The 22,558-nt window shown below is 32.5% G+C and overlaps 1 protein-coding gene across 3 annotated transcripts in view; it reads right to left on the bottom strand.

Annotated features, from left to right (window-relative positions):
- The window catches only part of LOC136976127 (uncharacterized), a 149,795-nt gene continuing 127,237 nt past the window's right edge, over positions 1-22,558 (bottom strand). Inside the window, exons 1-8 of one of the 3 annotated variants that reach the window (XR_010880883.1) lie at positions 19,734-19,871; positions 15,089-15,214; positions 8,441-8,605; positions 8,228-8,369; positions 7,983-8,122; positions 7,796-7,887; positions 7,596-7,654; positions 1,332-1,400 (exon numbers count right to left, since the gene is read on the bottom strand). Coding sequence is in view for 2 of the 3 variants with exons in the window: in XM_067271349.1 (XP_067127450.1) it covers positions 1,260-1,400; positions 7,596-7,654; positions 7,983-8,122; positions 8,228-8,369; positions 8,441-8,605; positions 15,089-15,214; positions 19,734-19,812 (852 nt within the window). In the remaining variant the exon portion in view is untranslated. Of the gene's footprint in view, positions 1,401-7,595; positions 7,655-7,795; positions 7,888-7,982; positions 8,123-8,227; positions 8,370-8,440; positions 8,606-15,088; positions 15,215-19,733; positions 19,872-22,558 lie in introns of those variants that run through there. The other 2 variants (XM_067271349.1, XM_067271343.1) reach the window with 2 other exon arrangements.

Raw genomic sequence — 22,558 nt, 5'->3', positions numbered from 1 at the left:
TTAGACTTGTTTAAATAGTCTTAATTACTGTTAAGGTTACCTTTTTCTAATATAAACACTAAAATTGTATAGTTGAGATTATCCGATAATATCAACCATATGATTTTAGTGTTTAGTGTTAATTATTACACAGAAAACCACCCCTCCTAGTTACCAATAACAATTATGAAGGTAACCTTAACATTTGATGACTGAGTTTTATTATTTAAGATTTCTTCTAGTTATGTACGTACTATGGTAAAAATACTCCTCCACATTTTACACCCAAATAATTATTTTAGTTTTGATGTTATTTTCGAAACACTTTGTATGGTTTACAGAACTCGCTACACTACCAAACGTAGGATGCTATTTTGAGGCAGCAAATTGCATTCTTCTTTTACCGTAACGATCTACAACGACAGTGATTACTATAAATAATTGTTTATAAAAGGAAAATACATTACGCAAACAGTAAAATTTGCATTATGCTCTCGTTTTAAAATCAATATAAAAAAAATCTAAAAAAAGAAATTCTTTCAGTAGCAAATAAATTCATTAAATTTGCTTTAAAATTTTGTACAAATGCAATATATTATTCCAATATTTATATAGAGCAATAATTAGTTTCTAACTAGAATATATACTTGTATACGATTATATATACATATATATTTATTTTACTGCTCTAGTATTATTATTATACTCCAGATATAGAAATTGAATTGGACAGGAATTATTTTCAGACAATAAGTTATACAGATTTGCATATCGAAGTTTACTGGATGGTGTGGCGTAAGTTACAGGCATTCGAAAGTATTAAAAGTATACCCGTAGCTAAATTTAAAATTTTGTTATCGTTGCCGAAACGTGGACTTAATGACAAATTTAAAACAAGGCACCTACTTAGTTTCTAAAAATATATCGAATGTACACGTGTAATGCCTGCGTAAATGAATACGAAATAATATTTTTCCAATTTGGAATACGTAAAAAGTATTGCCCAGTGTCAGTGAATTCCAGTGTGGTAATTTAAGACTGTTTAGTCATACTCAATTGTGTTACTGTGTATTTTGAGTGTACTGAGTTGTTTTTTTTTTTTTTAATGATTTTAAAATCAACTAGGAAACTAGAAAAGCTCCTTTTGTTAATACCGATATAAATGACGATAAATATGCATTTTAGTCGTTTAAATTATAATGACCTCTGGCCCGAAGTTTCCGAAGTCAGCTAGAAATTAACATATTTGGCTTATACATACTTCTGATTTAGTCGTGAAATTATATGTTCTGTCGGGTTGCATTTTGACCTTGCGGTGTTGCGACGTCTTTGTCGTTCTCGTTTTCTTCGTCCTCCTCCTCTTCTTGGATCGTTGTTACTTTTGTGCTGTTAACGACTTCTTCGTAACTTGGTGGAAAGTCCTAATAAAAAATAAAATAAGTTCTTTAGTCCACATTGTCACTGTAAATGATATTTATGGATTTAAGACCTAAAATGCAATAACTAAGTGCATTGATAACTAGCAAATATACAGTTTTTTCCTTTTGTGATGTTCATGCTTTAGAATGGTAACATCCATCAATTTAAATAATTAAATTGGACGATGATTGCAGCTTTAATTACAAAAAAAAGTCCTTTTAGAACAATTGCACACAGTGTTTTGTTTAATTTAGAGATATTATCAACTTAAAAATTACATGGCATCAATACAATCAGTTTTGGAACTTTGAACTTCACTAGACAATCAATACAATGTATGCGTTCAAAGAATTTACCTTTAATGATTAAGTAGTAACACAAAACTTAAACAGCCATTGTTTTTATTATAAGAGAAGAATAAAATTTATTCATAAATATCTATTTTATCAAATGTAGTCATACAGATATAGCTTTGTCGTCACCTAATCGTATCATCAATCAAATTCCCACTCGTCAATCATTATAACCGACAGTGTATTAAAGCGTAGAGCTTTTTACAAACAAGTTTTTAAAGTTTCCATCATCAATCATTTACAGCCATGCCATAATAACGGGTGTCTTCTCTAGCATTTTAAATTACTGGCCAACATATAGAAAGTGTAGAGAGACTTATTTGACGTAGCATACATCATACGCAGAGGTGTAGTTAATATAGCTTACGACGAAAAAATAGCGATTATAACACTAACAAAAATGAGTACTTACATTTATTTTTGATATATTGCTAGTCATTATCCATCAATAATCACATTATGTCATAATTTAAAAATATATTTTCTTTCATAACTTGAATTTTGTAACTTTTCTAGGTTAAGTTTTTAAAGTTCAAGTATGGATGATGCATTCTTTAATTTTATATCAAGTTTAGCAAATGTAACAGTGAAACTGCTTACAAAACAATTGTTTTTAATCAAGTCTTCCAAAATAAATTCACATTCTTTTCTGACGACACATGAAAATTGTGGTGCAGAAACAAATGCATTTTATTGACAATGAAGACAATTATACAGTAATGAATGCATAAAAAAAATACATGTGCATTGTACTATGTGTACTTGTATAACTTTATTATCATTTATAATAGGAAATAAAATATTTATAGTGTTGGATTTTGGACTAGTATGTATATGAAATCAACAAAATTCGACAATGTTTTACTCGACATTACAGACGAAGCTCAGACTCTGCTGTAAACTTTGTCTATGACGTCAAAGAAGTCATTGGTGAAGTTTATCCGAATTTGACAACAGCATAAAGATTGGCCGCACATCCAAAAATAAATTCATAAATGTTAAAATGATAAAATTTTATTTTGCCTCATTCAGAATTGATGTTTTTTTTCTTTTTTACTATTTTTATGCACTTTCAAACAATCTTGTTTTCATATTGTTTTGAACTTTGTCTAGCATGTCGACTCCAACCCAATTGTCATGTTCGTAACCTAAAGCTTTGTGTTTTAGCAGGACTTGTAAGAATATCTGGTTCAATGGAAGCACTGCTTGTATTGTACAGTACTCTTCAATGGCTTCTATTGTCTCAGTCTTGTTTTCTTGTGGATAATTTCAAAAAGAATCTGTTTCCAGTTACCATTTCATTATACCAGGTTGTTCAATAAGTTTTGTCGTTCAATAAGAGATGGCGCTATTAGGTTTGTCGTTTTATTACTCTAAAAATAGTACTACATTTTTATAAACACGTGTGAAGTTTCATGTAGATCTGTCAACTCATTTCTATATTTGCAGCTGTTCAAAGTTGACGTGTCAGTGTATTTTTTTACAATGGAAAAAATTGAATATCGTGCAGTGATAAAATTCTTATTTTTGGAAGGTGTAGCACCAAAACAAATTCATGAACGATTGGTAAAAGTGTATAAGGACTCTTCACCTTCAATTAGAACAGTAGAAAGATGGGTTGCTGAATTTAAACGTGGCCGTACAAGTCTTGAAGACGATCCACGTGAAGGACGTCCAAAAAGTGCATCAACACCAGAAATCGTAGCAAAAATACAGCATATGGTTTTGGAAGATCGTCGATTAACTGAGAGAGATTTAGTAGAAGCCCTAGGGATCTCATTAGGCAGTGTGAGCAATATTTTGGCTGATGTTTTGGGTTACAGAAAGCTGTGTGCACAATGGGTGCCGCATTCGCTAACTATGGAGCAAAAACACATTCGAATGCAACTTTCTCAGCAACATTTGGAGCGTTTTAGAAAAAATAAAAAGGATTTTGTGCGTCGTTTCATTACTATGGATGAGACTTGGGTCTACCATTATGATCCTGAATCAAAACAAGAGGCTAAGGAGTGGTGTGAACCCGGTACTTCGGCTCCGAAGCGAGTTAGGGTCCAGAAATCGGCCAAGAAGGTGTTAGCATCAGTTTTTTGGGATGCAAAAGGAATTTTGTTCGTGGATTATCTCCAAACTGGTAAAACAATAAACTCAGACTATTATTGTAATCTTTTGGACCAGCTGGATGTAAAAATTCGTGAGAAAAGACCTGGTTTACAGAAGAAAAAAAATCATTTTTCATCAAGATAACGCACCCTCTCATACAGCTCAAAAAACCATCGCAAAAATCAGCAAATTAAAATACGAATTGTTGCAACATCCTCCCTATTCGCCAGATTTAGCTCCCTCTGACTTCTGGCTGTTCTCACATCATAAAAAATTCATGCGTGGGAAACGATTTTCATCGAACGAAGAGGTAATAGCAGCCGTGGAAGCGTATTTCGACAGTCTTCCGGATTCTCACTTCAGGGATGGAATCCATAAATTAGAAGATCACTGGAACAAGTGTATTGAGGTTCAGGGAAATTATATTGAATAATAAAATGTATTTCAAACCATAAAATTGTGTTTTTTTTATCGAACGACAAAACTTATTGAACAACCTGGTAACATTCCATTTCTTCACCAATTGACTAAAAGTCGAGATAGACTTTGATGGTGATGGTGAGTTTTCTGTATCATTAGAGCCGATGGTTGTGTCTAACCAATCACTTGGAATGAAACCACTGTTGATAAAGCACTTTGTTATATATTTTTTGTAACTTCTGCTTGTGCAGTTTTGATCCAGCCTATGGCATCACTGATAACGACTACTTTTTTCCTATCTCGTGCAGGGACATCATTTTGCATATCTTGGCAATGAGTGACTGCAAGGATTTTAAATGCAAGTATTGTCATAAAATCCATGGTGTAGTGGCTTTTTTTTAAATTTTATTCTGTCTACCCTGTAGGCATTAAGAGTGTCTAAGGCAGAGTGGTGAGGAATGGAGCCCAAAGTATCCAGGATGGCTCACCTTTAGTGAAATTTCTGGAATGTTTTTGACTTTTCTAGATTCATCCTTGGGCCCCTGGAGTGGTAGTAGTTGCCTTAACCATTTGAAAATCTGTCTTGTGGCCATAAACAATGTTGTGGCACAGACAAATCTTACCAAGAGTTGTTTCTCGATGGCACAAAAAATCGAAACACCAAGTTCTGTGGCAAACTCTAAGGCTATTTCTAGTGTCAGAACCTGGATTTAGAGGGCATTAAAAAGGAAATAAATATAAATATATTTAATATAAATTAAAAGAAAAAAAAAAAAGGTTAAATAGAAAGAATAAATTATTTTGTTAAATTGAAGACTTTTAACACATCCCCAACATCGGTCTATTTCTCCATATGATCAAGATGTCATCAATGTATCAGGTATACACGAAGGCAGGAAAGGCAACATTTTATCTTTCCAACAGCTTTACATTTCCTCTGATGGAAAGGATGTCGAAGTTCCTGCCTCGATGACAGATAGTCTAATATGACCTCATCAAGAGCCTGCCCGATTGGCCAGCATATCTGTATAAAAGGGGGACAGTACTCTCTTTTGGGGCGGCTGATGATTAGTTATTCTCACTGCCATGCCATGCCAGTTCCTGACTAAATCACCGATCCAGGCCAAGACGTAAATCCCGAGTGGAAGAAAGACCTTCCCAAGTAATATGCTCATTTTATTGTAAGCTATCTCAGTTGGCGATGGTATCCCACAGTTTAGCCAATCAACCTGTTTTGTTAACAATTTAATTAGCTTTGTTTTATTTATGCTGTCCATGCATATATTGCATATGCCTAATAATTCCTAAAAATCGAACCCCTAATCACTTCACATCGCAATTCTTGAGCAACCATGGAAAGTTCACAAGTTATCTCGCCCAATTCACAGACCGCACCAACGAGAACTGCCCAATCTGTATGATCAAGGATGACGCAAGCCACTATTTTTATGATTGTCCAATAACCAGCAGTGAAAGGAACAAACTTTGTCTTCTCTTGAGCGAGATAAACATCACTTGGCCATGTGGCCTACACGATATTTGGAAGAACCAGGAAATTTATCGTATTTTCAAAAACATAGCAAAGAAAACTGTAATGACCAACTGCAAACTTCTCCTGGGAGAAGCTAATTGACTTTCCTAACGGGCTTTTGGGTACAGGCCAATTGTTCCTCCCCTCCCTTCAATATCTCTGAAGGGGTTTTGATTAACCCTAGGCCTCTCCTTCTCAGGCTGGGATAAGTCTCCCACTTCGGGCATAAGCACTGCCCCCGTTCTCTTGTGTACGTCTTCTCCGGGCATCAAGCTGATGCGCGGATACTGTACTTTCATTTTTCTGTGATTTCCCACTCTGTTGCATCTGTACTCGTCCATGTTCAGTACTATTTCAATTGTAAACTATTTTAATTGTATGTTTTCTCCCTGGTTGTGCCTCTGGCAGGTACAGGGAATTGTAAATTATTTTACAGTCAATAAACATGAATGAATGAATGAATGCATATGCCTAATTATATATAAATAGATTAGTCTAGTTTGTTAGTGGACTTGTCTCTTGTACTAACATTGATCCTGGACAAAGAAAGCTTTTGGCCCAACTGCAATTGAACTACTCCAGAATTGATCTGTTGACATTACATCTTCATATGATTTGATATGTCTTTTATTGTTCTCTTTTGTATTTGATTTCCACTTACTGAGATAAAATTCCTTATTGGCAAGAATTGGTTGGATTAAGTCTTCCCACAGTTAAATTCCTTTGCCAGTTATCATTGCAATTTTACAGTTTCACTTTGCTTAACCACTAAACTCACTAAAATTAAATACAATATGTACTGCAAATAAAATACTGTAATTAAGAAATTCCTTCAGTGAAGGAAGAAGTGGTTACAACTAGAGATGAGCCAATACTATCTACAAATACTAGGAGTATTAGAAATTCAAGATTTCAAATGAATTTGAATACCATGAATAACTCGAATATCATGCCACATACACGGTCATAGTGGTTGGTCATCCATGGAAGGTTAAATTAATTTCAATAATTAATAAGCACCTTTTATTAACACATACATATTGTAGATGGTCTGATAAACCATTGTATATGTTAAATGACATTTCGAAGTTCAAATAAATAAATTTTTGTCGTTTTTATGTCGATGGTATGCTCTTTTATTCGTCACTGCACACTTATGATACCTCTTTTAAACCTCTGCTTTAATTTGTTTAAGAAAAGCAGACTAGATCCCATACATAGCCTAATTATTGGTCAAGTAAAGAGACTTCTTTCAAAGGGGATCATATTACATTGGTTATATGGCCAAAAATCAGTCATATTGAGGGTAATCTTCTATATTACGAACCATTATAAATATTGTAGCATCAATAACAAATGATATTCAAAGCCACTCTTTTGTTTACGAATATTTGGCAATATTACAAAATGAATAGGATGCCAAAAGTTTATGGTAATAGTGAGTAATTAAGATAACTTCAGCAATAAAGTGCTTGACATTTCACAAAATAGAGTACAATTGTGCTTGTATTGTCCACTCCAGATCTTTACAATTCCATCTATCTTTGTCACAAGAAAGACAGTTGTGACTGCAATACAAGCTACGCCATCCTTCTCTTTATGCTGTGATAATCAAAATTGAGTCTTACATCTTGTGGTATGTGAAAGGAATAACTACCTTTACTTTTTTTGGACAATAATCCAACGATAAGAAACCATTTATGTATATTATTGCTAACTAGGCCTGCATATGTATTTTATTACATAAATATACAATATAAAGTACAGTAGAATAAACTAAACAATTCACTTACGTTATGGCAAGCTTCCACTGGAATGAATGAATCGGGAATTGTTGAGTTTGGTGAAAATTCTGTAAATAAATTTTTAATTTATATAAAAATATTATATTTTCTGTTGTTGGAATGTAAATGCAATGCTGACGTGATAGTTATTTATGTATAAACAAAAATAATTAAAAAAAATAAAAACTACTAAGGGAACATTCTCTTACCAATCAAAATGTTCAAAATAAGCTTCTCAAAATATAATAATAAGATTCTGAATTAAACCAGTAACATAAATTCAAACTTAAATCAACAGATTCTGAAAAAATAAAATAAAAAAAGTAAACTTTGTAACTGAGAGAAGACAGATTTGTTAAGTAGAGTATTCTGTTAGGAGTAAATTAGTCTGTCGACCTAGTGAATCCGGCGTACGAGACGGAGACATATCGGATGAGGGATACGGCTGTGTCGGGGTCGAGCCGTTAAGCGTCACCACCTCCTGAGGATGCTGGGGATCTCCACATCTCAGGCTGCTTCTGCTGGTTTGCTTTCGCCTATCATAAAAATTTTGTATCTAATTATTTAATGCCAATAACTACGTATTAAAAATAATGATTAAAACTGATTAAAAAAAGCACCGTATTAAACACTACAGTTACCTCAGGAATTGAAATATTCCGGCAAAACAAGCAAACAGTGCCAAAAAGGCAGCCAGACAGCTCATTATAATTGGGACGCTGTCGCCATTTCCAAAAAAGTGTAAAATTTTGGCATTCTTCTCATACACGGTCGTCCGATAAACTAGAAGAAATTTTGTGTTTTGAATTCAATTACTTCGGAGACATGTAATAATAATACAACTTATAAAATACCTCGAATGCATTTTTCTTTCCCGTTAGAATATCCTTTTTCATAACCAGTAGCACATCTGCAGATGTGATGAGATACTTCCGGATTACTGGAGTACATACATTCCGTATGAGCGTCGTTTACTAAACACTGTTCTTTAAATTTACAGATTTCGCCAAGGCTCGAAACTATGTGAAAGTAAGTTTTAATTCTCAATATTTGATTTTAAAAAAAATGCAGCAAATAACTAAAGTTTGCTTTAAAATGAGAAAAAAACACAACTGTCTTTACATAAAAATCTACAAAACAGCCAAGTTAAATTTGAACTAATTTTTGTTTTCCAGAAATTTATTTCCCATGGTGTGAATAGCATAAACACCAAGTTTTCTTAATGTATATCCATTAGAACTGGGTTCTGATAAGGATTAGTTTACAGTAGACCCCCCCTATAACATGGTAGATAAGTTCCATGTTATATGAATCCGTGTTGTACGAGTCACTTAAATACATGAGCCAATCACAGCTCATTTGCTGGGCTGTGATTGGCTCATATATTTAAGTGACTCGTACAAACGGATTCATATAACATGGAACTTATCTACCGTGTTATAGGGGGGGTCTACTGTAATTATAACCATCCTGTAGATAATATATATTATTATTATTATTAAGAAACAAAAGTGTTTTTAATGCTTTTATTGATGGCCAGATGACATAGGTAGTAAAGGCATCCACCTACTTTGTGGAAACCAAGGTTGAGTCCTGAAATTTTTACTGATATTTTGAATCTCATCTCTAACCCCCTATATATCCCATTATAGGCCAAGTTGGCCCGTAACAATCATAAAAAAGCTCCTATAGTATTTGCAGGATGAAGAGTCCAAGAAGAAGAGTGCTTTATTGATGCGCAAAAGATTCCATTGAGGACAATGTTGCACAATACTTACAACTTAATAAAAATCAAATTTTTTACGCTTCATCCTAATTAAGCCAATCAAGCTTGTAAGACCTTACATTATACTATATTCTGTTTCAACAGTTTAATGGCATCGTCATCTAGCATTTATTTATGTTATCATACAATTCGTGTACGTCAATATAACACAATTAAAAAAAAAATGTATATTTTTTGAAATTATTACATTATTAAGTACATACGTTTTGTATTTGATCATTTATTAAGAAATTATCGGGTACAGAATAAAAGGAAAAGTGGAAGTCTTTGAAATACCACTGATTATGTTACTGTAGTTGATAAGTTATTAAAGACTGTACTGCTGTAGTCATAAAATTTTTGAGCTCATATCCTATAATAGTAAATAAAAAAAATCCCTCTAACCAGGACAACCTTCACCTCGTATTAGTCCGAGTTAGCGGAGATCGATACTCGACCTAAAACTCAACAAGTCTGAATCCAAAGTTCATATATTTTAACAGTTTTAAATAGAAATCATTGATAAAATAAATGTAAAGAAACAATATGTAATTTTAATAATAATAATAAAAAACACCTGCTAGTTGTATTTATCTTTATAAATTAGTTAAGATAAGATATAACCAGCAGGTTTATTCTAAAGAATAGTTTTGTTGTCATATATGCGATACTGACGTTATAACCAAATCCTTTAATCAGATTGAGACTTTTCAGTGTGAAAAGTTTCAAATCAAGAAAATAAATGTTTAGAAATTCTTCTAGGCAGTCTCAAAGTTTGAGGACCAACAGGAGTCAATTAAAAACTCAACCTATCACTCTGAGGATCCAGGACAGTGTCTGGTGGGAGAAATTCTGCAGGAATGTTTAGTGGGCGGTCCATCCCAGATAATTCTGTTTCATCCCTTGTCACTCCATTGCAGGCTTAGTCAAACCCACAATGGATATGAAAAAAAATGGCCCTGCTTAGTGTAAGAGTAAAAAAAGAAAAAAAAAAACAACTAAACTTTGAGTAAATATTATGCATATTTATAGTAAATTTTCTAATTATTTAGTTGATTTATTTCTGTTTAAGATATTTCCTCTCATATAATAGTGCTTCATTTTTTTGTGCATTTGAAGCATCACAAAAAAGTAATGACACAAACAACTATAATTTGATAGTTATAATTAAAGAGGTGTTTGAAAACAGGATATAAATTTTAATTAGTTAACTGTTTAAACTATTAACTGATTAGGATAAAGAGAAAAGAATGATTTATAATTACAATAAAGCTAGTTTATTTACAAAGATACGAGATGTCGTAATTTAAAAAAATATTAATCTTGTGTGTTCTATACAATACAGCAGAGATACCAAAAGGAAAATGTATGCATGATGTGGAAGTAAGAAGCGACAATTGAAATCACAATGCCACCAGTGGAAGGGCAACCACATCTGCAAACAAGCTGCTCCTTAATTTTCTATTGGCTATTAATATGCCTCAAAACGAAACTTATCATGATGACCACAAATGACTTTAAGGTGACTTTTTAAAATTATTTATTATATAATATTGTACCCAAATGAAGAGAGATGATTATATACATCCAAAATGCATATTGGCATTAATAAAAATGAATGATAAAACAGTCACCTTAAAGTCATTTGTGGACATTATGATAAGTTTGGCTTTGAGTCATATTAATAGCCAATAGAAAGTTAACATAGTTATCCAAATGAAAATTAATTTATACTACAAGCTGCTCCTTGATTTTCTATGGTGCATGAGTAAACAGTGATGTAGATATCCAAGATGGATAGAGTTGATTGCCAAATTATTTTCTTAGTGCTCTCACAGGGCAAAAAGACTAATCAAACATCCTTACTACACCCGATACATTTAAAGCTATACAACAACCAAAGCTGAATTTATCAAGAGATGGCACCTAACGCCTATCTCTAATGCCAAATCGTCTATTAAATTATTAGTATTATAGCCATTTCTTGCCCGATAATAATCGGCTTTGGTTGTTGTATAGCTTTAAACGTATCAGGTGTAGTAAGGATGTTTGATTATTTATATACGCCTTGCCAGGGTTTGTGATGGCCGGTTGAGTGCCTTGGGTGTTGCACGTCGTGGGCACTGAATGTGTCCCCAGCCGGCATTGTAATAACTATCGATGGTTATATCGTTAGCTTATATATGCTGGAAGATGAGATCGGATCAAAGGTCCGGGTAGCGTTATTGACAACGCATCTACATGGTAAGCAGGAGTTGCGGGTTCGAGACCCGCTTTGGGCCGATTCTTTTCTTCCAGTGATTCTTAATTATTATTTTAATTAATTTATAATTATTAAGTTTATCAAGAGATGGCGCCTAACATCTATCTCTAATGCCAAATTGTCTATTAAATTATTAGTATTATAGCCGTTTCTTGCCCGATAATATTTGGCTTTGGTTGTTGTATAGGGCAAAAAAAGTAAAAACCTCCAAATAAAGTGGCATTTCAAAAACAAAATAAACCAATTACTAATTATTGTAAACAGAATTTGTTAAAGATAAATCCATGCAAGTAAGGGATATGATATTTCAAAATGGTGGAAAGTGCAGTGATAAGGAAAGGAATTTTTACTTAAATGAAATACTACTGGAAATTGCAAATAAATTTAAATATTTGGGTGTTAAATTCTCTCCAAACTATTTGCCAAGAGGCCCAATAATTTTTCACGAGGGCTTACAAAAGTATTGTTACACCAGTGATACATACGGTATACAAATAAACAATATAAAATTTCAGCGTAACCAAATCTGTTTTCCAAGAGTATTCAATTTTGCTGCAGTTATTTTTATGCTAACTTCAGGCATAAATATTTGCCACAGTTAGAACGACTTTGAGAAATTTTAAAAGTTAAGAAAGAAATGTTATGCATATTTCAAGATGGTCATAGTAAATATAAGAACAAATGGAACTAAATGAAGGCATTAATATACACAAGTTTCATTAAAATTGAACTTTTGTTGGGGAACTCGGCCTCCACATAAATAACAGTTTGAACAAGAATTTGAGACTGGGTTGGAACAAAAGTAATATTTTCAAAATTCAATTTAAAGAAAAATATTCAAAATGGACTCTTAAAAATTGCAGTTATTAATTCAATTTCCTTAAGGTATAGTCTATAAATAACCTGACAAACTTTAGTTTTAATTCAATTTTTTTCAGGATATCAAACAAACAAAAATGAAACGAGATGCCACAGTTACATTGAAGTACAGGTTACGAGATGAGACTCTCCATACATTTCTATATTCAACGGTTGACTCGACGGTGAGAGAACAACGTTTCTAAATGGACCGTTGAGTTCTCCGTTGAGACTAGTGATGTCAGCGCTGTTTCACCGTTGGTCTCAATGAGCTCAAAGACTGTTGAGTATTGAATAAACTAACATGGCGGCTTCCACGAAAAAGTAAATTTCGCCTATAGAAACTATCCATTCGCTGCTGTGGATGCTGTAATAGCGGACAGATTAATGAACAATCTGTATATGATAAAACATGTGATTGCACGATTATGTTGGATAACTTGGTCAATATTGAAATATTAAAATTTTTTCATTTGTCTAAAATTGATTACAACTGATATTTACCCCTCTAATTTTTCCTAGTAATATAAATATTCAAGAAATTAAAATTATTAAAGAAAGACCCAGTATACAAGAAAATGATACAAATATGGGTTCATTTGAATAAAAGGATTTATTCGAATAATGGTTAAGCGAGTTACTTTAATTATTTAGCAAAACAGTGACGATCGCCACCTTCTCGTTACCTAAGTCAGTCATCTTGAAAAGCGACCTCTCAACGACAGCATTTCTTTTTTCTGCAGAACGTGACATCAGATCATTCAATGGAGGGACTCAATGGAAAATTCACTGTTGAATCAACCGTTGAATATAGAAACGTACGGTCTTTAAAGCAGATTATGGGGTAGATGAAGGTGTTTGGGACTGATTTATGAATTTACCAGATTTCACTTTTACAAGTGTACACAAATGTCTACCTACAAATAAAATTAATTTTACTGGATAATATAAGAAAATAATATTGTTAATCTAGTTGTTAATCCAGAAAATTGGTTTTATTCTGTAAATTAATTTGTAATTTTAAAAATTTAATTATTTGTAGATGTGCATCTTTGACACAAATTCTAACACAATAGTAGCCTTCCCAGTATTAGAATCATGTTAGAATTTGAGCCAAAGATGCATAACATCTACTCTAAAATTTCCAGAGATATACCTTAAAGCAGTGGTTCCCAAAGTGGGTGCTATTGCTGCCCCTGTGAGTGATGAGTAAATCTAGGGGGATGAAGAAAAAAGCATATGGGCAGCAGGAGGCAGGGTACTGAACCACAGGCGAGGGTTGGGATCATTGACAACCTTTCCCTTTCCTCTGTTAAAACAGGTAAGAAGAAAGATTGCATTTAATGGTTTCCAGGTGTGAAGAACAACATATGGTATGCGTGAGATTCATAGGAAAGTTTTTCTAAGACTTTTTCAAAGCCTTTCTCACACAAGGGAAAATGGGTTAGGGGTGTTGAGTACAGTACAGCCTTCCTAGTCCGAACACTGCTAATCCGAACATGTTTCAGTCGGTGGAGAGGAAATTTTTTAGCTTGCAAAATATGTTTTTTGTATTTTCCAGTTGAATTTAAATGATAATGGTACAAAAAGATTTAGAATTCCACAACAAAAAAAAAAAAAAAATTGTATTTTATTGAAGTACTGTATTAATACTGTACAAAATTAATAAATCAGTGTTTGACATGGTCTATTAAAACAGCAGATCTATACTTTACTTACACACAAAAACAGAAACAAAAGTCATTGATGGTGTTGGATCTATATAAACCGAACCTATTTTACTGCTTGCTTCTGCATTATTTCAATTATTCAGCTAATCCAAACAGAGCTCGGTCTCAATTAGTTTGGACTAGCGGAACTCTACTGTGTAAGTTTACGGAACAAGAGGGTGATGGCTCGAAAAAGTTTGAATATCACTGACTTAATGGATACAAGAATAACTGTATAAGAAATATATGGGAATTGAATAAGTTATCTGGAAAATCTGAAAATTGTCTGGAAAAACCTGGAAATTTTCTCAAAGATTGTCTAAATACCCTGGATCGTTATTATTCATAATAATAAAGATTAATATTAAAATTTGAAAACATAATTAAGATTTTTGATTAGGAGTTTTCAATATATCAGCTACTATTAATTAATAATTGTGATTTTTCTGGCTCTACATATTAATGTTCTATTTAAACTCAATTAATGGTTTATGTAGTGTCCATATAAGTAAAGCATTTTGAAAAATGTAATTATCTTTATTATTTAATTCATCTAAATTATATCATCTATCTAATGTGATTATTCTGATGACTTAAAGGAAAGTCGAGTGTCGAATAAACCTTTCAGCCATTAAAAATGAGGAAAAATTTATTTAATGATTAAATAAATTCCAATAGAAAACAAGCTACAAATATATTGAACTGTCTTTAATAATATTTATTTTAAAACAAATTGTGCCCTTTTAAAACTTTCTTGTTCATTAAATTTTACCTGAAGTGATATAAGGTGTAGTTTTGTTTGTATTTAGAATCATATTAAACAAATTGATTTATTGATCATCAAAAATGAATAAATCAACTTTTTAAATATTATCGTTATTCAGTGTAAATTTTATTTATCACTTACTCGGTGCACAAAGTTTCTGATTTTCAATTAATGTATCATTCTCGGAACAGCTGCATTTGGATTCTTTGCATACCACATCCACACCCGTAACATTTAAGCAGTCGTCCAATGTTGTACAAGGAATATCTAAATAAAAAAAAATTCTATGTCAGAATTATAACTAATATTTGTATATCTTTTATCGATTTCTTTAACAAATCATTTGATGTTAATACTCAACTGATAGAGCCAGATTAATTATCGGTTAGAACTTAGCAAATTAATTATACATATATTAATCCAAATTATGTAATATTAAATTAATTAGTCAAGGTCTAGACCGATTGTTAATTTGGATATACAATATATCATTTGAGCTGTTGGAGAATTGGTAAGAGCTATTCTGTAATATTCTATAAAATAATTAAATGTACTAAATGATTATTGAAATTATGCATTCACTGTACAAATTAACAAGAAAATAGTAATCTATATATATAATTGACACGAGTTGATAATAATAATAATAATAGTCAGTGCAGAGCCCAAACAGTTAGGAGTTGAAAGTTGAAATTTGGTACACAGTTAGGATACGTCACGAGGACACACACTAAAAAGGGATTTTTCGAAATTCCTCCCCATGAGGGAGAGGGACAGGATTAAGTCTTAACACTTCCATCAACAATGGGAGTGTTACGTGATGATGGAAATGTTAAGTAACAATGGAAGTGTTACATAACAATGGGGAACAAGAGAAAGCGACATGCAAAATTTACCGGTGCTGGAGAAAAAAAAAGAAAGAAAGAAAAAGAGTAATATGTTAGAACATTCAATTTTCAAATTTGAACACATTAGTTCGGTTTTTCTCGACCTTTCTTCTTTAGAACATTCGATGAAAATTGAACGATATAATCAGAACACGTCATGAAAATCAAACAATATTAGAACATTCGATTTTCAAATTCGACCTTTCTTTAGAAATACTTAGTTTGTTGATAAAATTACTCTTTTTCTTTTGTCACTATAACTTAATAATCTTAATTATCGCTATCGTTACTTTTGTCCGAGCAACGCCGGGCCTACCTGCTAGTAATATATAACTGTGTTAATCTATATATGTATTACAGAAAATTTGATTTATAAATTCTTCCAAATAAAATTTTTTTCTATCAAATTTAAAATTGAATAACTACTCTAAATACAAGTAAAATTTAACAAAGCTTTTAAACTGATATTTTGGCTTTTTGAAAGTTATCTTAGTATAGAAAAATATTGGGTTGGCCAATAAGTCTGTGCCTTAAAAGACTTCCAAGTTTGTTTTACGTCACCATTGGAAATGGAAGTACTGTTCATTTATAGAATTTTGAAGGAAGTGAAACAGGTAGTAATCAGAAATGGCAAGATTGGGTAAATATGGACGATGAGGTACAATATCTCACCCAAGCTCCAACAATTTTTGTCAGATTTGCAATGACAAACATGGCTGAGCATAATTATAGTGGAAGTTGCCCTTGCAATTCACCAATTCTGGATGCTTCTCCTGAATCACTGTGTTTAATTTCTCCAGTTGGTCACAGTATAAGCTGAAATTGATTGCTTTGTTTTTCAGAAGCAGTTCTTAAAACAAAACACCCCTACAATCCTACCAAATTAAGACTATGACTTTGCTTGAATGATGTTCAGTTTTAGAAATGGTTTGCAGCAGTTGCCATGCTTCCCCCATGATCTTTTGCAATTAATGTTGATGTACACAATCCACTTTTCATTCCCTATCACTATTCGCTTGAGAAGTGAGTCACTTTCCTCGCGTTTTTTGGGAATTGCGGATGGAAATGCAAATGATGTGATTGACTTCACTAAGTTCATGTGGAATCCAAACATCCAGATTGCTAATGCACTCAAGTTGACATAAATAATTTTCCACAATACATTTCGATATTTGAAGAATATCTGCAATCTCCCATGTCGTATGGCGTGGATTACTGTTGTGGCCGCCAGCGCCAGAGATCCCGAACACTGCCTGGCAACACTTGCCAATGAGATGTTGGCTGGCAACTTGTAAAAAAAAGAGGCGCGAAAAGTTTGCGGGTTTTTGCCTGGATGTTGGCCGAGGATGTCGGTGACAGTTCTCACCTTTTTAATAAAGTTTTTTTGTTACTGTTCGTGTTTGTCTGCTTAGTTCTAAAGATCAGTAGGATCGAATGACAAACTGTCAACTAATTCTTTTATTTGATCATTGTGAAACTCAACTGGCCGACTTGATCGTAGTGTATCTTGAATGAAAAAGTCTCTGGAACGAAAACTTACAAACCACTTCCGAAATACACATCCTTACCATACACCTCACATATTTTTTTGTATGTTTGCACCATGTTTTTGCCTTTTATAAAATAAAAAAACATAATGTGTTGATAATGCATGTATTGTTCTCTCATCTTTGGAATACTGACAAACACACAAAATGAAACTAACCATCACGCCTTATTTTTGACAAGTATTGGTGAAATGTCACTTGTCAAACAAACAAGTGTTTTCAAGGTTACAGCTACTAATAATTGCTTTCAGAGCATCTAACTCTATCTCTATCAGCAAAAACTGCATGAACTTACTGGCCAACCCAATATTTGAATATTGCATTAGTACAGAATGTTCAAATAAATGTTCAATTTAATGTTGATGTAACCTGAAGATGGTTTTCAAAAAGGTTAATATGATAAAGCCTTGATAATTCGTATTATTTTGAATTGTTAATTAAACTCTGATTAATATGCTGGATTAGTGACATTCTACTGTATATCAATGAAAGAAATTAATAGTTTGATTTTACAGGTTTTCAGAACCATTATTAAAAATAAAACCAGCAGCATTTAAAATTTTGGTGGCACTATATGTTATCATATTTTATTAAAAAAACTTCTATTTTTTACTATTATAAAATGGCAGAATGCTTAATTTTGAGGATAGGGGTGAGTTTTATAAAAAGTTTAAATGCGAATAACGAGTAAAATCGTCATTAAGTCCAACCCTACTGGAGATAAACACGACCCCCATTATCTCCCTGTCCTCTCGACCTTTAACCACCAAAATTTAATAGCATCATTCTAGGGGGATTGATGCTATAAACGAACCTCTCTGCATAATTTCAGAAATTTTTGACCGAAAGCTCAGAAGTTATTAAGTTTCAAATAGGTTGAACAAAATTGTGCCACCTCTCACAAATATCCATACATACAGAAATTACTCCCAATTTTTTTTGCATTTTTTGATGTTTTATAGGTGTCCTAAGTCCAAAAATGTAAAGATCAAAGGGAATCAATTTTTTTCAGATCATCATACTTTCTCTGTTATAACAGCCAGGAAAGTGAAAATATGATCACAACTCAGTTTATTAATACATCACATTTATATTTAGAATTAACAGTTATGAGCCAGAGTAAGATGGGAATCAGTTTGCATTTGAATACACAAACATTTTTGTTAATTTGTTAACCTTTGACTCTATGAACATCGGATCGCAAATATCAGAGAAGTTTTTTATTTTTCCTGAAAAATTTAAATTGCTGTGAAGAATGAGTAATTTAAATGGCTTTATTGGGGACTACATGCACATAAAATTCACAAACCATCACCATATCATTAAAATTACAATGTAATAAAATACCTTTTGCTAATACTTTTGGATTGACGAGACATGTCATACACTCTTGATGACATTATCATTAGAAACTCTCTCATTAGATTCAAGAACATAAATAATTCTTAAAGGTTCAAAAATTCTCTCTAAAAGTCTTATTTCATAATTTAAAACTGTACAAAAATGCAATGATATGCTTTTATAATGTGCAACTGCCAGAGGGATGATTTTAACAAGTTTGCACAGTAAGGCAGAGAAGAGCTTTAAAATAAAGGTTGACTGAAGCACAACTGTCATATATCCAAGTTGTATAAAAAAGAACATATTATGAAGATGCTCTTTTAATTTCTTTTGAGTTTCACCTATTATACAGAATTTTCAATTGTATATTCATCCTGTTTTTTTTTCTTTATCAATTAAAAGACTGTCTGAAAGTACTGGCAAAAAGTGTTTTGTTTTTTTTATAACTGGTATAAGACTGTGCGATAAAAACAAACGCATAGACCTTCACACTTTGTATGAACGGTGCTAAGCTTGATCTATTATAATTATTAGGGAGCCTAGCCACTTTATAGCCTCCCGTAGCTACGGCACCGTGTATATACCTAATACGTATTTACAATCTCATCCACAGACCATAACATTACTCGGTGTCGAGTTCGGCATATAATAGAGTGTCAAACACCGACTTCAACTTATTTATAAAGCTTTATAGCTTTACATATATAACTCAAACAATAAATATGTTTTGTTTATATGAATTTCTGCTTGGGATATTAAAAAACAATATAAAAATCTATCATTTCTTCAAACTAATTCAAGTGTATTATCTTGTTTGAATATTTTTGTTATAGAAATTAGAAGAAGTTACTTTTAGCTCATTTATCTGCATTTTTATTCATATAAAAAGCATTTAAAAGTAACTTGTACCTTGAAATTGTATAGTTTATATGTAAAAGGATTACAAGAGATGTTTCAGATGGTTATTTAAAAAAAAATAAATAAATAAACACTTTTCTTTAGTATACTTACGACCATTGGTGTGTTTTAAGAAGGCAGAGATGAATACAATGAATAAACTACACACAAATTTTCTACCTAAAACGACCATTTTTAGACTTGTAAACTCTCCTTCCTCATCTGAAAGTTTACTTTAGACAGAATGAAGAATAAGCCTAAACGCCACCTGGATTTTTTTTCCGAAAATTTTAAAAATTTATTAAATCATTTCTTATTTTAATCGTTTTTTGAAAATTATTTATTTTATTAGAAATTTATTTATTATTTTTTATTTAAAAAGTTTTTAAAACGAAACGGTTAACATTTTATTTTATGTTGGTTTTCCAGTTGACTTGATGAAAGCGTGTCGTGCTTCCTTAATAAGGGTCCGAGTTCGATAGAATCCAAAATAGAATCCTTTTACCTTAAAAATTATAACATAAGTAAAGAGTCTCGTATATTATTATTGTTATTTATTAAACTAAAATAAGAATTTATTTATATACGTGGCTTATGATAAATACTGTATAATTAAAATATATTTATTATTCACCAATCATTTCACTATCAAATTCTACTCGTTTGGAAGAATAATGGCGTCTTAAAGTCATGTGATCACAAACTTCCACTAGAAAAGCGTTACTTATATGGCCACTCTCTTCGAGAAGTGCTGGAGCCATTCCTTCCTCATATTAGATTTCTTACGACGAGAGAAGAGTTCTTGGAATCTGAAGTTTTCACTCGACCCATGTTAATTAACGGTTGTGGAGAGAGATGCTATAAAATGCTTCTGCAAAGGAAAGAAACGTGGTTTATTCCAGACGGCATTTGTAATATTACACGTGCAAGAAATGAAGGAATGCATTCCACTTGGATCTCATATCTCAGTCGTCGACGAAGAAAAGGCACTAAAAGGAAATGTAAGATTCATTTCGGAGATATTTGCCAAGTTAGATTGCTTCATCGAAAGAGTTTGTTTTCCCATAACACATTGCAAAACGGAAATAAAAGTTAACTTGGCTTTTTCCGTTAATTTGAGTAAATGGCTGACGTTCTCTTCCCAACCCAAATGTAAACGGAACGGATACGTTTACTTGTTTAGTCCTTTTTTTTACCACAGATTTTGCCTATGTCGATTAATTGTTAGTATTGCCGAAGAAGATTTAATACCGAAAAATCGAGCGCGTTTTGACTCTCGGGCAAATTTTTACAAGCCGAATAAATGCCGAATTATGTGTCATATGGTCAAATAGCAGATGCATCAGTAAAAGCATTAGCCTGCTGTTCGCACGCCTGGTTTCGAGAACTATTCGAATATTGATGAACTTTCTCAAAACTGTCTGTTTCAGGATTCATCTTTTTTTGACACTGAAATGAGCCCGAACCAACCTACGATGGGTGTAATTAAAAAGAACCTGTTAGTGTCTTCAGGGTGGAGATGATTTGGATTTGGATTCAGGTCTGAAGGAATAAGGGAATGTAACAGAAAATTTGTCAATGAAATAATTTCCGTAAAACTTTCGATCAGTAACCGGCTTTTATTTAGGTATGAAACACGTGAAAAATATCTTGAAAACTCCACATGGACAGTCCATTGGCAGGATTAGAGTTAAAAATGAAAACAGATTTGTTTTCTTGTGTACAAGGTTATTAAATCACAATTAATACTAGGATATGAAAACTGGAAATATCGCTTAATATTGGCATACAACATCCGCAAGAAAGTCAGTCAACATGAATGAAGTACAGGTATACCTCGAGTTACGTCGTTCCCGATTATACGTCGTTTGTCAAAAAAGTATATGGAAAAATAAAAATCAAGTTTAAGTCAGTTTATTCGACTTTAAATCAGTCCGCCACAAACATTGAAGTCGTAATATCACTAGAAAAGCGTTGAAAGCACATAAAATCATTAAAATATGTACATTTACAGGAAATGTTAATATAATCATCATAAATCCTAGAGAACAAAACATGAAAACACCCGTGTTTTTGTGTTGTCGTCTTATTTAGCGGTCTTTAAGTGCCCATTATTGGCATTTCCTCCATTATTGGCGTTTAGTTACGACGTAAGTCGTAGTTTCGACTTACGTCGTAACTACACAAGTAAATTCGACTTACGTCGCCTCTTCTGGAACCAATTACCGACGTGAGACGAGGTATACCTATATATATTCCATATTTTGATCCAGACTGGCCATGAAATTCTGAATTTCCACCAAGGGACTGCATGTTTGCTTTTCACTTTTAAATGCAACTGAGACCTGACTGATATCGTGTGTTTTTTGTATTTTAATGAATATTTTCAGTATTTATTTGTTATTTTCGTGTTAAATTATGTACACTTTCTATTTTGTTTATCGAAATGGGCATTGAATCAGGAAATGAATTATTTCCCTTTTCTTTATTACTAACGGGAAAAATTGACATTTCTCCCTCCTTCGCTCCACTCACAGTTTGTACCCTTCATCAAGTTCTTTAGCTTTATTTTTGTGCCTGCAAAATGAAAAGGAACCCTCCTCTTTTCCTGTGAATCAGAGGAAGTTGAAGATGTCACCCATCGATAAATTTCCTTATTTCTAAAGTAAACCATAATTTTAAACAAAGTCAACTTTAAATTTCTTTTTAAATATCAAAATATTCACTCATTCAATTTCCGGTTCTCAAATTTTTCTTTTTTATTACATAATTATAATAGGGTGCTATCCCGGAAGAATGGAAGAGTTCTTTATTGGTTCCGGTACAGTACATAAGGGTAATTCAAATTTGGTACCTAAAAATTAGAGGCATTTCGATGCTGTGCTGTGTTTCAAAAATGTTTTGTAGAGTTGTATTATAGGTTAATAAGTTGCCTTAAT

Source organism: Centruroides vittatus, unplaced genomic scaffold (assembly GCF_030686945.1).
Source record: "Centruroides vittatus isolate TY-2023 unplaced genomic scaffold, ASM3068694v2 contig_1109, whole genome shotgun sequence".
Lineage (NCBI taxonomy): Eukaryota > Metazoa > Arthropoda > Arachnida > Scorpiones > Buthidae > Centruroides > Centruroides vittatus.
Note: the sequence above shows the minus strand (reverse complement) of the source record. Positions and strands in the feature narration are given on the sequence as shown.